At 44.8% G+C, this 15,278-nt stretch overlaps 1 protein-coding gene across 1 annotated transcript in view; it reads right to left on the bottom strand.

The window, feature by feature from the left end:
• NRXN3 (neurexin 3) overlaps positions 1–15,278 on the bottom strand; it is a 934,456-nt gene that overhangs the window by 889,864 nt on the left and 29,314 nt on the right. Inside the window, exons 2-4 of the mRNA XM_082761542.1 lie at positions 13,106–13,123; positions 3,129–3,158; positions 850–861 (exon numbers count right to left, since the gene is read on the bottom strand). Of these exons, the coding sequence (XP_082617668.1) occupies positions 850–861; positions 3,129–3,158; positions 13,106–13,123 (60 nt within the window). The remainder of the gene's footprint in view (positions 1–849; positions 862–3,128; positions 3,159–13,105; positions 13,124–15,278) is intronic.

Genomic DNA, 15,278 nt, shown 5'->3' with positions numbered 1-15,278 from the left:
CTCGGCATAATGAAACCTTTTAATCTCTCTATCTCATTGGAAAGTAGGACAAAGAAATGGATTTTACTCAAGCAGTGCTTATAATTTATCAATTAATCTTTTCCCTTTCCTCCACTCCAAGCGGAGACCCACAGCAGGTTTGCAGCCTTTTGCCTTTTTGACAGCTTTGATTAGGGATGGATGACTGCTCTCTGCATGCTAAAGATAGGTGTGAAATGCTGAAAAGCAAGCCGGAGCCCCACAGCAGCCTTTCCACTTCATGCTCTGTGCTGTACTGAGCTGCAAAGAGAATGGTCCCTCTGTTTAGCAATGCTGATCATTCTTGTTTCCTCTGCAGGACTTTGCAACTCAATTCCTCCTTGAAAAGCACCTTTTTGCTAACAGGGAGATGGAACAAAGCAGAGAGGGAAAAACAACTGCTGAAGAGACCTCCATGGTTGAGAAGTGTTGGGCAAGCCCAGGTCCTGCTTCCACCAACACCGGTGTCAAACTTCCCAGCAGTGGCAGGGCTCCCGTGCAGGAGCCACCAGTACCAGCTGAGGCCTCCGGCCTCTGGCTCTGTCCTTGACTGAAGTGACCGTCACTCTGCACCCTAGTGTCACCAGCCAGACTGTCAGAGGGCCTGGCAGTGCGTGGCCCACACTTCAGTATGAATAGGGAGGAAATACCATCTGTTAAGCAACCCTCAAAGCATCCATTTTAAGAATTATTTCTTCCACAAAACAAAGCAAAAGATGTTTAAAAGCAATGGCATAAAATTCCAATATAAGCCACGTTCATAAAAACACGATGTGTCCACTGACAAACATTTTACAAGCAATGAAGTCTTAGAAGGAACACAGTGTCTACCTTTACTTCTACCTACAGACCAGAAGGTGTGCGTCCAGGCAAGGGGAGGAACAAGAGGGGTGTCCGTCATGGAGGAGGCAGAAGAGAAGAAAGGAAGAAGCATAAAAAACAGAAAATGGTGTCACTGGCCATACTTAGAAAAGCAAGAAAATGAGCACATTCATATAGCAACCAAAGCCACCAAAACACAGTATCGAGAAAAACAAGAGTCACACCAGAAGTAAAGCACAAAGCAAGGCTTAAACAACTGATGGCACAACCAGCAACTGCCTTTTTGCTTCAATTTGATTTTCCACTGAGAAATGCAAACCTTTCATGCAACAGCACGGCAGTGATATGCCTCATTCCACGTCAAATTCAAAACAGCAAAGGAAACAACAGTAGGACAGACAAAAATAAATCTCAAGATAATATATTTGCTAAACACATTTCACCTACCAAAGCTAATGTGTTTGTATATAACATTGACATTGCTTATTTACATACATATATACATTTACATATTTTATATCCATCGTATTTTTATACAGAGTAAATATTTATCAAAAAGGTGCATCTCTGAGTTGGTTGGCGAGAAAAGAGAGGCCACGGTTCCCTGATGTGTCATGGATAAATAAGGGTGGGTAAAGGTGCCAGAAACCAATAGTTTTCACATTTTCTGCCAGACAAGAGAGTATAGAAAGAGCTGATGGCAGTCACATAGTCTAGAATAGGTCGTGCAAGTCTTCGTGAGCCAGCTGGGTTGCAACTTGTAATTTAAATGGCCAAGTCCATCTGTTTAGACAATCCAGTGCTAACTCTAAAGACGTGTTCAGTGTTACTGAGATTGAACGTAGCCGTGCGAGTTCACTGTCCTGATCACTCCCAACGTGCCATCACCCTTCTTCTGCCAGCAGCTTGCCATATTCAGCTGCATCCTCAGCAACTAGGACATGCTGGAGGGACTCTTCTGCTGGATGCTCCTTCACTGAGCACGATCACTGAGCCAGGAGCCCAGCTGAACAACAAGAAGGGACAGAGAAGTAGCTCAGTGCTTCCCAGAGCTCATCCAGATGCTTCATGTGCCAAACACCATGGTCTTGATGTGCAGACCTAAGGAGCTGACTTGCCTGCCCCATGGGGATGCCAACTCCCTCAGCAGTGAGCCCCAGCTTCACTTCTGCTTCCCAACCTGTCATGAACTCGTAGCAGATACCTGCCTTGAACTACAGAATAAAAACTGCTTTATGTCCTAAGTGTCTGTACATTTCATTGAGATATTATGTCCTTTCCATTCAAATACCTAATTTTGCCTCTAAATGCACTACATTCTTTGGGGTCACTTAATGGCAGGAATACAATTCTGTGTATCTAGTCTAGGAAAGCCTCATCAGGCTTTAGAGGCAACGCTCACATTTTCTGCCCATGGACAAGCTGCTGGCCTGCTCTTTCTAGTGTTCTGGGTTCAGGTCACTTGCCCTGCTCACACATCTCTCTCCTCACACACCTTGCCTAAGACTTCATCAATTTGACAGCGTTATTCACAAGATCAGTGCGCCACCAGTGCTGCCAGCTCCTCCCTGTGCACTGTGTCAGCGAGACGCTGATGCTGTCTGAGGCAAACAGCATCACCCCTCTCCTTGCCTTGCTTCTGCTCGTCAGCCTCTTGCTCCACACCCCCAGACTGCAAAATGGGACTAATGATCCCATAATGTCACAACCAATAGAGGAACACCACAATCCAGGCTGAGATATTAAAACGCATACAGGCACAGACCCCATTTGTAGCCCAGCCTGAGGTTAGCCCTGGTCTTTTTCTAAACCATTTTGCTCTTCGCATATTTGAATATTTTAAATTGCAGGCACGGGACTTACAGGCCATTATAGGCAATTTTCCTCGGGATTCGTAATTAGTTAGGATCGTGCCACAAGGGCTATTAACATATTTTTTGTAATAATTGCACTCTTAAAGACCAACATTGAGCTTTACATTTACCAAGAAGGAGCGGGAGTCATTACAGCTGGCACAAGAAAGAAATGGGAATGCAGGTGGACTGCATGGAGGGGGAAAACATCCCTCCTTACCTCCAGAGGATCATTTTATGCTTCCTAGACTCTCCCTCCTGGGTCCAGGCTGACAAGTAGCCACATTGGGACCCAGAGTGGCAAAAATGCAAATAGTTTGACTGGCACCAGTAAGCCCAGTTCCAGGCACCTCATGCAAAGCCCAGCCCAGAGAAGAAACACAAAGCTCTTTCCATGATCAGTGATTGAAACAAAGAGAAAGGTGAAGGACTTACCTTGTTCACCCATCATCAGGTGTGAGAGGCCTTTGAAAGAGAGAGAGAAAGAGAGGAAGTAAGAAGAAAAGAACAACCGAGAAGAGGCAGCAATTTACATGCACGCTGATTGCTGTCCAATACCCCTGGGGATTGGAGCTCACATACTTGAGCTAGATCAAGTATGGGTGTAGCACACAGGGCACACACGAATGCTGAGAGGAAAAGCTTCTGTCACAGGTAGGAAAACCTGCTGTTTGTTGCCTCAAACTGCATTTGAGGCTCATCGCGTTCCCTGGGGAGTGACTCGGAGGCACTGCACACCAGTACAGCTAATGGACGAGGAAAGCCCAGAGCTACAATGGGGCTCCACAGGGAACACGGGCTCCTGTGGAGAGCTATAGAAACAGCTTCTGCCCTGCTACAGCTCCAAAATTCAAAGGTGTGATGGTCAGTGGAAGGGAGGCCATGATTCAACCGTACCTGCTTCAGAGGAAGCTTCTGGGCTAAATGCATTTAAACACACACACAAAGCTGTCCTCACACATGAACATGGAGGTTTCAGCGTGTATTGTTAGGACTTGATCAACACTCCTCTCACACACCAGATCTGGCAAGGACTAAAAGAAGTAAATCTAACCTGTTTTTAATACTAATCCATTTCCTTTCTGGTAAGAACTGGAAATTCAAATTCTGAGGACAATTTGTTACTTCACAGCTCCATAGCTAAAGCCACGCTTGGGTTTCATAATTTGAGATACAAAGCGAGGAAGCAGCACAGCTCCTTTCAGCAGTGACGGCCACCGCCAGCCCTGCGGAGGGGACTGTGGTGGTCTCCAGGCCTGCTGCAGTCTCTGTCCAGCAACTCTTCCTGGCATAAACATTTTTGTGTCCCAATTACCATCTGTTTCCAGCCCCAGTTTTCAAATATGTTTACCATACAGCCGTATTCATACAAATATCCTTTAGATGTTATTAAAAATATATTTTTGCCAAATCCATAAAACATCAGCTGACCCATCAGTTAATTTGGTGACACCTACATCACAGAAGTAACATACGTCAAACCCAAGCCATACCCACTTGAACCATGAGTGAGCCCTTCCATACTTCGTTCCCTGACCTTCTTCCCCTTAGCCTGTTCCTTTTCCATATCTCCTGCCTCACACAGCATTTATATGGCAGGGATTTTGGTACTTACATACGCACACACACACACACCCCTATCTCAACTCAGTTTATTGATCAAACAAAGCTGTGATTTTTTTTAATTTCACGGAGACTGAGAGGTCAAATGAATGTTTTAGAATGAGATTTTTCAACAAGCAGCATGCTGAGTTTGAATTTGTTTATTTATCTCTCTTTTATATTTTTTCCTTCGCGTCTGCTGGAGAAATCTAAAACCCAGATCATCCCAAGAATATGTTCACCCACAGAGAACTCCAAGCCAGATAAGGGGATTAATAATTGTACGGTCTAAGGAATGCAAATATCTTAATGTTCTTGAAGATTATTGTGGATTTAGAAAAGTAATCAGAAACACAACATAGGTTTAGATGGTTTTTAGTTTAGTTTTAGCTATAAATAAACATAACAGGTTTGATATTGTAGGACATATTTCTGGTCTACATCACAAGATATAATTTCACTGAATAGAATTTCTCTGCTAAGAGAGTGGGTTGAAATTGTTTCTGTATTTATAGCCACTGAGCCCATCATTCTTGATAGGCAAATCTTGGGTCTATCCAACTGGACACCTGAAAGTCACTGGAAAACGCCAGGAGAAAACAGAAGTGTAATTGTTAGGACCTACAAAGCAGAGAGGCCTACAAAGCAGCAACAGTGAAAAAGGAGAAATGGTGAGAAGGCGGCAGTATGACATGAAGGTGAAGCCATCCCAGCATGGAGCTAACGTCAGACCCCGAGCAGAGACAGGGCTCCCAGCCCCTCAGCCCCCCGTACCAGGGGGAAGGAGAACCTGGCTACAAGGCACAGCACCGACAGGCGCAGCTGCCGGGGATGGCAGGAGCCTTGTGCGCTCGGGGACAAGTGACACTGACAAAGAGAAACCTCCAGAGAGGGTTCACAGCAGAAGCCTGCATTAAACACTCTGAATCACACCCTTAGTAAAACTTCTTTCTCTATCAACAAGCCACAGAGGAGCTATAATGATCCCAAATACCGGGAATTTTGCCCTTATCCCAGAAGGCCAGAGCTGTGTGCCCAATCTGTCAGGGTGAGCACCTCTGAGGTGCAGCCACCCTTCTGGCCCCCGCCTTGGCCCTGGTTCAAACACCAGCAGGATGAAATCTCCCTGAGAAGTCTTCTGACTCCCCTGCTTCTCATCAGATTTAAAATACAGAAGCTGAGGTACTGAGTGCTTCTCTTGATCTTCTAGTCCCAGCTGAGCAACAGAAGTGACAAGATTAAAGAAAAATAATGTCCCCCCAAATGCAACTTTTTCCTTTTTAAATTGGGAAGGAAAAGGGGGGTAGACTTGGAGATAGAGCAAAAAAATCCACAGTATTAGCTCTCATTTCATCTATTGATGCAGATCCTTATTTTAACTGGCAGATCACCAACAGAATTCAAGATCCATTATTAGATATAATGATAATTTAATAATGAAATAACATATCAAATTTCCTCATCTGAAAACTTTTTCCCCTTGCAATTTAAAATAGGAGTGAAAATGAGTGAATTTATCTCCAACAAAATGTCATTAACAACCAAAACCTTCAACTTCAGAGATCTAAAGTCTGTGACATTTGCAGCATGTGTAACGAAGGCCTCAAATTCGTCACAGTAAAAATCAACACAGAAAATGTGAACTGGCATCATTGTTTCACCTTTACATCAGTTTCAAGATATGACAAGAAACTAAAACAATTTTCAAATCATAAAAGTCAAAGTCATCTCAAGGTGGCATGGGGTAGCACTTGCTATTGGACTGTGAGGGCATCCAATAAACTAATGCAAGAGGTTTTAGAGGCGTGCAGACCTGAAAACTAGACCAGCTTTTGCCAGAACAGCGGGGATATCTATCACCATGCCATTTGGGCTTCTATCATAAAGGCCAGAAAACCTTTCAGCTGACTTGGGATGCCAAACGAACTTATCAGGCCCCAAAGCCTGTACATTTACATGTACAACCACTGCTTGTGTCAACAGGCATCACATTCTGGGGGAAATCCTATATGAAAATCTGAATTTCCATCTAAATTCAGTTGAAACATGCACCATTTCAGCTTTCCCTTTTAATCCTAGATTTTTTTTTTTCAACAAAAAGTCCCGACTGATGCCTCTGGGCTGCAATCCCAGACAGCATAGCCTGGGTCAAGGTTGGCACAAACCTGCATGAACCACCATGGTCAAGGTGCTTCTAAGCAGATCTCGTCATTCCTACAATAATCTACTGGCTGGGCACCACTACCACCAAAAATGGTGGGTAGCTTTGGAAAAGGTTGAGGAAAAGCACTGAACAAACAGCTTATCCGCTGCAAAGAAACTCCACGTCAAAGCTAGGAAGCCAGTGACTTGCTGTTACTGAACATCAAATATGAGGAAAAGCACATGGCTTTGGAGGGAGGCTCTCAACACATTTCTTAGATAATGATGGGCATCTGCTCATGCTCAGCCTCTGGAGCACCAGCTTCTCCAGACTTTCAGCAGTAATGTGAAGAGAAAGTGGCCTGGTTCCTCAGAACACAGGTTTGTTATTAAAATAATATCTCCATTGCTGAGGGCAGACAGACATCAACTCTGCTCTCTGGCCATGATCTACACCTGCCACAAATGACTTTTCCTATTTAGGCTTGGAAGGGTTTTTTTGTATTTCTTTAACCTGCTACCAAATCAATATTATTTTCTTAAAGGTTAATATTAATCTTCCTTGATCTCAAAGTAATATTTAAAAGAACTACATTTAAAAAAATACACTGTGAACCATCTGATTTCCATATCAAAATAGTAGAATTAAGTGGCTCTAATTGTGCAAAGTATCAAGGGCCAATGCTGAATTCTTATGAAGCCAAAAGGACACTTTTAAAAGTAACTTCAGAGTACAATACAAAAGAGCAATGTAATCAAGCAGCTGACCTCAGCTTAAAGAATCTACTAGGGGCAATTTGCAGGGTGGAGGAGGAAACGAAGAAAACCTTGGAGTCAGTTTGAAGCTTACCTCCCTCTCCTCCAGCACGGCATTTGGGTATTTAACATTTCAAATGGAAAAATAAAACCACAAAACCTAAGAAAGTGGGGAGAGCAGAGAACACAGCCGACAGTAACAACTGACTGCAGCCACAAAGGAAGATGGACTCCTTCGTCTAGTTAATTATAGCTTCTCCCATGTTTCTGGGCCCATGCTCTGGGGGTGTGCACGTGTGCGTGGGTGTGCGTGCACTGCTGAACTGCTCTGTTCAGGTGGGCGGCCTCGGTATTTCCCTTTTAATGACACTGTCACAAGAATAGCCCAGAAGCTCTTTGGAAGGGAAAAGAGATTCTGCCAGGCAGCAGCAGCAGACCAGCTCTCTGCAGGGGCAGGCTTGCCCCCAAGGATCCTTTCCTGGGTATCAGGCTCCATGACCCATTCAGACAATAACAGGGCCAGCTGCAATATGTGTCTGAGCCAAGGCTTCATGCCCTCTGGTTCAGGACACACGTGCAAATCCCTTATGGTGGAGCTGAAGAAAGAAATCATGCAAACCAGGGGTTCTTCCAAAAATAAAATGACACCTACCATAAAGGAGAGCTCTGATGAGTGATGTGATCTGTTCTTTACATTTCCTATCCTAATTTCCTAGACCTAGTACTTCCTTAAGAAATAGGCTTCTTTCCTCTCTGAGCCTCCAACCCCAGCTCCTTCAGCAGCTCCCTCTTCTAGTTAAGGAGGAGAGCTAACAAGTTCCTCTTCTCCCACATGATATTTAAGATAAAATAGGTATCTTGAGGTTTTCTAAAACTCAGAGAGCAAGGAAACATCCCTAATAGGCCCCACATACCAAAACAAGGATATTCCCAATAAGACCAAAGGATGTGACTCAAGCAAAACCCTTGTCTGGGGGGATTTGAAGAGACAGCTGCAAAGGAAAAATCGTTCTGAGATCTAGTTCAAATCTTTTACCTGCTAGACAAGTCAGCTCTGCCAAGAGGATGACCTGATTTCTTGGCTGCTGCCACTTGTGGTACCCATTTTTTATACCTGGGCAAAGCAGTAGCACAGGCTGGGCAGCGGTCACTTCTGTTTGATTCACCCATGCCGTGCACAACAGCCACGGGGCTCCTCGCAGGCCCCAGCAGTGAGGCCAGCCGGGAGTGCAGTTCTGTTATTGTAGCCGGAGGCCCACTTCCAATCCAATTACACACAACAGCTGTGCTAGCTCCTCTTTTCCACCCCCTCTGCTTCCTCTGCTATGTGATTCCAGGAGAGGTTTTGTCATTATCGGGGGCAGTAAGTCAGGGTGAGTGGCACCTAGTCTGGGTGATCAAAGGAAAAATAGCATGGGATGGGAGCCAAAGAGAAAGTATTTTATCCCGACATCAATGGGCAGAGAGAGATCAAACCATACAATCTCCTTTCTCCCGTGGCACAAACAGCACTCAGACATTGTACATGGCACATGCCTAGTGCAATGTTCACACGGGGAGGGTTAGGAGAATGATGGTGTTTGAAGCATGAAAATACACATGCAAGTGTTTGCAAAGATGACTGCATGCACAAGAGAACGTGCAGATGGGAAGAGCTGGGGGTGAATGCATTTTATGCCTGGCAGATAAGAAGATGCGTATCAGTGCAAATCAGAGCACCTGACCAAGTAGGTGCACAAGTGGGGAAGGGTTAAGCATAGAACAGGACTTCTCAGCTTGGAACAGAGATGTCTGACAATATATATGATAGAGTTAAAATCCTAAATAATACAGAGCGGGTAAACAGGGATTTTTTTTTTCTGCATTTGTCAGAACACCAAGAGGAGGAGTCACTGAATGGTATTTTCAACTAACACTTGTAAAAACAATTGAAATTGAATGTGGAAATTGAAAACAATTTCCACAGTTGCATAATTAAAAACAGGGTATCACAGGATACTGTGGAGGAAAAATATTTAAGTGGATTAAGAAAAAAAAAAAAAAAGGACATGACCAAAGAAAACAGGTCCATCCGTGACTGTAAAACACCAGGCTCAATGTCATCAGGTAAGAAAGTCCCTAAAGCAGTGACAACCAGAAATCACAAAGGTATATCAGTGAAAGACCGATGCTAACTTTGTTTCTTAAACTTGTTCCAAAGCACCTACTTTCATAAAAAGGAGGTTTCTGGGCCTGGAATTCTTGCTCTGACCTCAGCCATCACTACTGCCATGTTCATGTAAATGGGTGTGCATGGAGCTGAAAAGCATTAACTTTTCAGTGCAGGAGAATCCCATTTGTAGACAGTGCCTGTAGAAAGGGCATGACAACAACTGTGGCACCTATGAAGAACGTATATACACAGAGGTTTCAACCACCTGTGTGAAGATACCTTGAAGATATGGCATGGGTGGCTTATGCTATCAGTTTTACCTAGTAGCTTCTGCAAATCGGAAACTTCAAACAGGCTGCAACGCAATTCACACACACTCATGCCCAAAAAGCAGAATCCAGCTTCAAGGAAGCAGAACTCAGCATACAAGTACTGCTTAAATGACCCTATGACATGGAGTTAGGAAGATGGACTAAAATATCAGCCCTGAGATGAAGAAAGAAAAGGAGTATTAAGAGATAGAGGCTGAAAGATTAAAGACCCAAACCAAAAAAAAAAAAAAAAAAAAAAGTTCTAGTATGCTTGTGCCTTCAAGAACCTCTGTATCCTTATGAAAGACTTGCTCAGGCAAATGGGGACTGATTTCTCCTCAGGGCCCCAGCTAACTAGGTCATTTCTATAGGGTTGTGCCCATTCATTTGCATACAAGCTCTAGTCAGCAGTAAAATCATGACAGTAAAATGACCAGAACTTCATTTCTGAGCCTTCTCCTCCAGAACATCTGAAGATCTCTCCCAAAAAGGGGACAAATGTGGCATGGACAGGCAAAGAACTCCTTCGGGTTTGACACCCACCGGGTGGGTATCAGTGCCACTCACCATAATATTAAGGACCCATATTTAGTCCTTTCTCCTTCACATATTCTTCCACTGGAAAATAAATAAATAAATAAGATGGGAGCATGTCACTAGCTCCTTGGTCAACTGGTCTTTCCCCAGCAATTTGCCTTTCAGCACCTAGACCCCTGGCAAAGATGAGAGGGTGCAAAGAAAGGGGCAGGTATTGTGCAGAGGTGACGGAGGCATCCATTCCAGCCATTCTCCCCAGCTAAGGAACTTGACCTCTGTAAAAAGACACTTAACTTCCATAACATTCAGCCTAAGATCTCTAAGCCTGTTGTGAAGATGAGATAAGGCTGTAGCTATAACCCCAGAGGGAAAACTGAAGTACTGAAAGAAGTTATTTCTCCCCTAAACAACACAGCGAGTCAGTGATCCAACTGAGCACAGATAGCAATGCTCCCAGCTCCAGGGCCCTGCTCTAAACACTCAATTTTGTTCTTGACAATGTGGTGTTACTTTGTGACCGGGACAAAACATCTATAGGGCAGCTGGGCTAACACATGACCAACTTCTTTCATTTGTGAAATAAACCAGATGGGATCTTCAGCTGGCTCTTGAAAGGAGTGTAACACACCAGGCCCTGCTGCCAGAGCGCCCCTTCTTCACAAGCAGAGACCTCGTGGCCAAGGCAGGCTCACACTACACATTTCCATTTACTTTGAACAAGACCAGCATCTCTGCACCTTGCAGGAACTGCACCCAGCAGAGCCCCATGCCTTGGTCCAACCCCAGCCCATTCCCAGCTACCTTCTCTTAAGGGGACTTAGTTCCAACCACTCTATTTGACAAGAAAAATTATTCAGTTAATCAATGGCCTCCTTACTACCCTTTGCTGCCTGTGGGGAAATAGCTACCAGTAGCTCATAAAATCCTTGATTTATCTTGAAAACAGTGAACAGTTAAAGCAACCATCTAGGCAGGGGCCTGGGGCTCTGCTCTCACCATGCGGGTGTCTGGATGGCTGGACAGGGGGAGAGCCTCGGCTCAGCTGGGCAGAGGGGAGGCGTGCACCCAAACCCTCCGGTCCACGTCGCAGCCCAGGCACGCAGCAGTGTCAGTGTGCTCCCCGGGGGGCTGAGCAGAGGGGTTGGGTGTCTAGGGGCAATCAGGTGCAGAGCCCCGTAATGAGGGGAGGGAACTGTCAGAGTGAAAACACATAGAGATGGGTGCGGCAGCACGTGGAAAAGAGCATCCGAGTGTGACTAGAAATCCATGTGAGAAAGTACACAAGCAGTCCTGAGAATGAAAACTTACGTATGTGAGCAATAGGGAGAACAACAATGCACATCCAGGCTTATAAATAAAAAGAATAAGAAGGCAGTGGGGCAGAAGAGCTGTTCACTGCTATGTGAGGCAGTACTTGTTCATGGCACATTGCAGAAATAAAATATCCAGGTATTGGTTGGGCATAGCAAGGCTGTACGTTCCCAGTTCAGCCATGCTCCTCTGCCACAGACACCAACAGCTTTAGGAGTTGGTGGAGAGACCTGTGACCACAAGCCCTTGGTGTATGCCCTGTCAGATCCTGCCTGGTGATAGGAGATGGGAGCTCCTGGACACCTCAGCCTGGGGCAGAGAAGGTACATGTTCAGCCCTGCACGTTATGTTGTACAGAGGCTTTCTTTCCAAGGCATGCCAAGCAACGTCTGCCATTTGGCTACTTTCATCCCCATTACTGCCAGCTGAGATGCAGACAGAATGCAAGGAATCTCAGCAGAACAAAAAGGGGACTGATGAGAGCAGCCAAAAGGGCTAAATATGCAAGGAAATTACTCGAGCCGCTGGCCCTCACTGCATTTCTCTGAAGTATTTCACAAAACTTGATTGTCCAACTGTAGAAAAGAAGCAAATTGAATGGAGAGCTCATTCCAGGTCCAGGTCGGGTTTAGCCGAAGTTATGCACAAAGCCGAGAAGAAAAAAGCCTTGACTCCCTTCATCCCACCCCCAGCCATGGCAATGCCAGCTGCTTCCCTGGGCCCTCATTTCCATTTCACATAATGATAAACCAGGTGGAGGGCTGCCTGAGCGTGAGGTAAAAATTGGTTTCTTAAGCTTCAGTGGCAATAGGATGAGGACGGCAGAATAAGGTGGTCTAGTCCGATTAACTCTTGTAGCTGAAGCTGGGGGGATTGGATCCTTTCAGCAATGAGAAAGCAACTCGGGGAGGGAGGCTTGGAGTTCTCTGTGGTAGAATGCTTCCTCCAGGAAGAACTCCCCAAATAATCGATGCATATAAAAACACTTTTTTCTTTTTCTTTTTTTTTAATTTTGAATAAATCTTTACTGTACCGTGGGGCATGAAAGTCTTGAGACCTAAATAAGATCATATATTCACATTCATCCAGAAACATACACACTGTTTGTTTTAAAAAAACTAACATAAAACAAGAACAATAAAACCCTTTGTTACTGGAGATGAACCTGAGGATGTTATCAGTGGGACTAGACCACAGTGAAGATCACATTAGACCACACTAGATCCACACTACACTGGGATTAGGAAAATGACAAAACTAGATCTGTATGTCTACACATAGCCGTGTAAGAAATAAGCTGTATATTTTGCAATGCTCAATGCCAGCTTATTAGCGATACAAGCAGCCATTTTAAATGCAATTTTCATTCAGAAAACATCCCTTTAACTGACCATCACACCTTAATCTCTGAAAAGTTTGTGACCTTTGCTACTATGAAATTCCCCTTTTGTCAAAGACCTTGCAATCCAGACCCCATGGTGCCCAGTATGAGGATTTGTGCTGAACACTCTCGGGAGGCAGTATGTGATTTCTGCCCCTGGTAGCTGCCCACCACCACTCCTTACAGAGCAGCCCTTCAGCTCAGCAAAGGTAACACTTACCTGGAATATGATTGACATCTGTCGAGGTGTTTTCATGGCAAGCAGAAGGGAGAAAAGGAAAAGAGAGAGAGAGAGAGAAGAGAGAAAAGCCATTAGAGATTCACACAGAAACTCAGCATCCTTGCATGGAAATCAATTTCATGCAAAACCAGAAGTAATTAGGTTTGTTTGAAGGCCACCCATCTGCAGCCAAGCACCCAGCCATGCAAGGGAGGAGGCTTTGTCTCCCTCTCCACTGTGCATGTAAAAGTAAATCCACCATCCTATCTGTCCGGAGAGAGTTCCTGGAATCAGATAGATCCACGCCACGTCAGTTCCTGTAAGAATATTGGTTAAAATATTCTACTGTTTTTCACACGCAAATGCAAGAGAAAGAACCAAAACCTACCTTCAGGTTACTACTGCACATAAATTCAAGCAAGTTTTCAGAAAAAAAGAAAAGAACCTGCTCCCCTTTTACAAGGGGCTATGTGAATTTATGACCAGGTGCAAGACACTCAGTCCCGAAGTCCAAAGGAGAGCCCATTCCTTATCATTCCTCCTGCCCATCATTCTCAAAAAAAACCCATCCTTCATTGCAGACAGCAGAGGGGGTGGGGGAGAAGGAGTGCCCCAGGTTGGCACGTCCCACGTGTTGTCTCTTCACAAGATGTGGAATTCAGACCAAATTTCAACCAGTAATTTTTCAGCCATGACACAAGACTACTTTAGGAATCAATCACATAAATCCCAGAATAAATTAGTCCTTTAAAAAACAGAGGAGCAAGGCTACGTAAGTGATGATATCGATCACAGAAAAGGTGTACCTTTGAATGTAGTATATGTTTTGGGCAGAGTCCATCAACCCCAGGGAATGTGCTTTTAAAAAATGCCTCTCACATCTTTTTAGTGTCACCAAGTTTAGTCTTGCTCTGAATAGCCCCATTTATCATAACACCATGAGGGAGGAACCTCTGAAATCTCATGGGGTTAGACTAGATCGACACCTTCTTTGCCAGGCAGTCCTCCAAAGAGAAAAATGAACTTGCTTGTGGAAACAGTGGGGCCAAGTTCCAATGTAGCAATCTTCCTGTACCTTGCTTATGAGCTATGCTGCTGCATAGAGTATCCCTCAGATAAGGCTTCAAAGCAATATATTATCCCCTTGCGTTTCTACAGGTCCTAGAGCTTTTCTGCCATGAGTCCAGGAGCATGACATGCTGGGTGCTTTGGCTACACACTGAGGTTAAGAACACATTCTCCTTCCCTGAATGTATTCTCTTCCTCCCATTTCCATCACCACTCTCCCTTCCCATCCAAACCAGCGCCACTTCTCTTCCCAAGACACTTGCATTTCAGCGGGGAGTGACTGATTCCTGTGCATGCTGCTTTCTGTTTTTCACTTTCTGTTGCATTTTGTTTATCACTTTGTAATGGTTCCAGAATCATTTGAGGAGAAGTCCCTGTGGTACATCACACATATATCAAGCCATCCTTCGCTAAGGAAGTAATAACCCAAATAAAACAATGCACAAACAGGGGAGGGACTGCTGCACCAACTCATTTAATTTCCGTAGCTTCCACTAAATATGTATGTCAGATCTGATGAGTGTTATTTGTTGCCTTTCCTTTTTTAGCACATAATGGTATCTAAGATCTGGTGTCTTTGCATGTGAACCTGGAAGGACACCTAGCATTGAAAGTTTGCCTTGGAGTAATTATTTTCAGGCAGGAAAAGAAAGCAAGTGTCAGGCAGCAACGCACACACTGATGATAGAAGGTGAGAGCAGGGGCAGAAGGAAAGAGCAGACCCTTCACGGCCACTGCAGAATGTGAACACGGTGCCAGAGAAATGAGTCCACAACAGGACTTGAACTGAGGTGTTTGGGGGGAAATCAGAGTCACAGTCAGAAAGATGATCACATGTCAGCAGTAAAAGAGGAAGGAGGGAGCAGTGTAAGACACCACATGTGCTACTGATAATCCTGCAGTTCCCCCAGTGCCCGTTCCAAACAGGTACAAAGCTCCAGCCCCCTGCGTCCTCTCACCTCGCTGCCTGTGGGAGCAGGCACAGCCACAACAGCCCAGGTTACCTGGGGCCTCAGCAGGGTGTCTGTGCTCCAGAAGGGAATCAGTGGTCTGTCTGGGGAATAGAAGGATCACCAGACAGACAGGGCAAAGAAAGGAGGGAACC

Source organism: Aythya marila (genome assembly GCF_965140915.1).
Source record: "Aythya marila genome assembly, chromosome: 5".
Classification (NCBI taxonomy): Eukaryota; Metazoa; Chordata; class Aves; order Anseriformes; family Anatidae; genus Aythya; species Aythya marila.
Note: the sequence above shows the minus strand (reverse complement) of the source record. Positions and strands in the feature narration are given on the sequence as shown.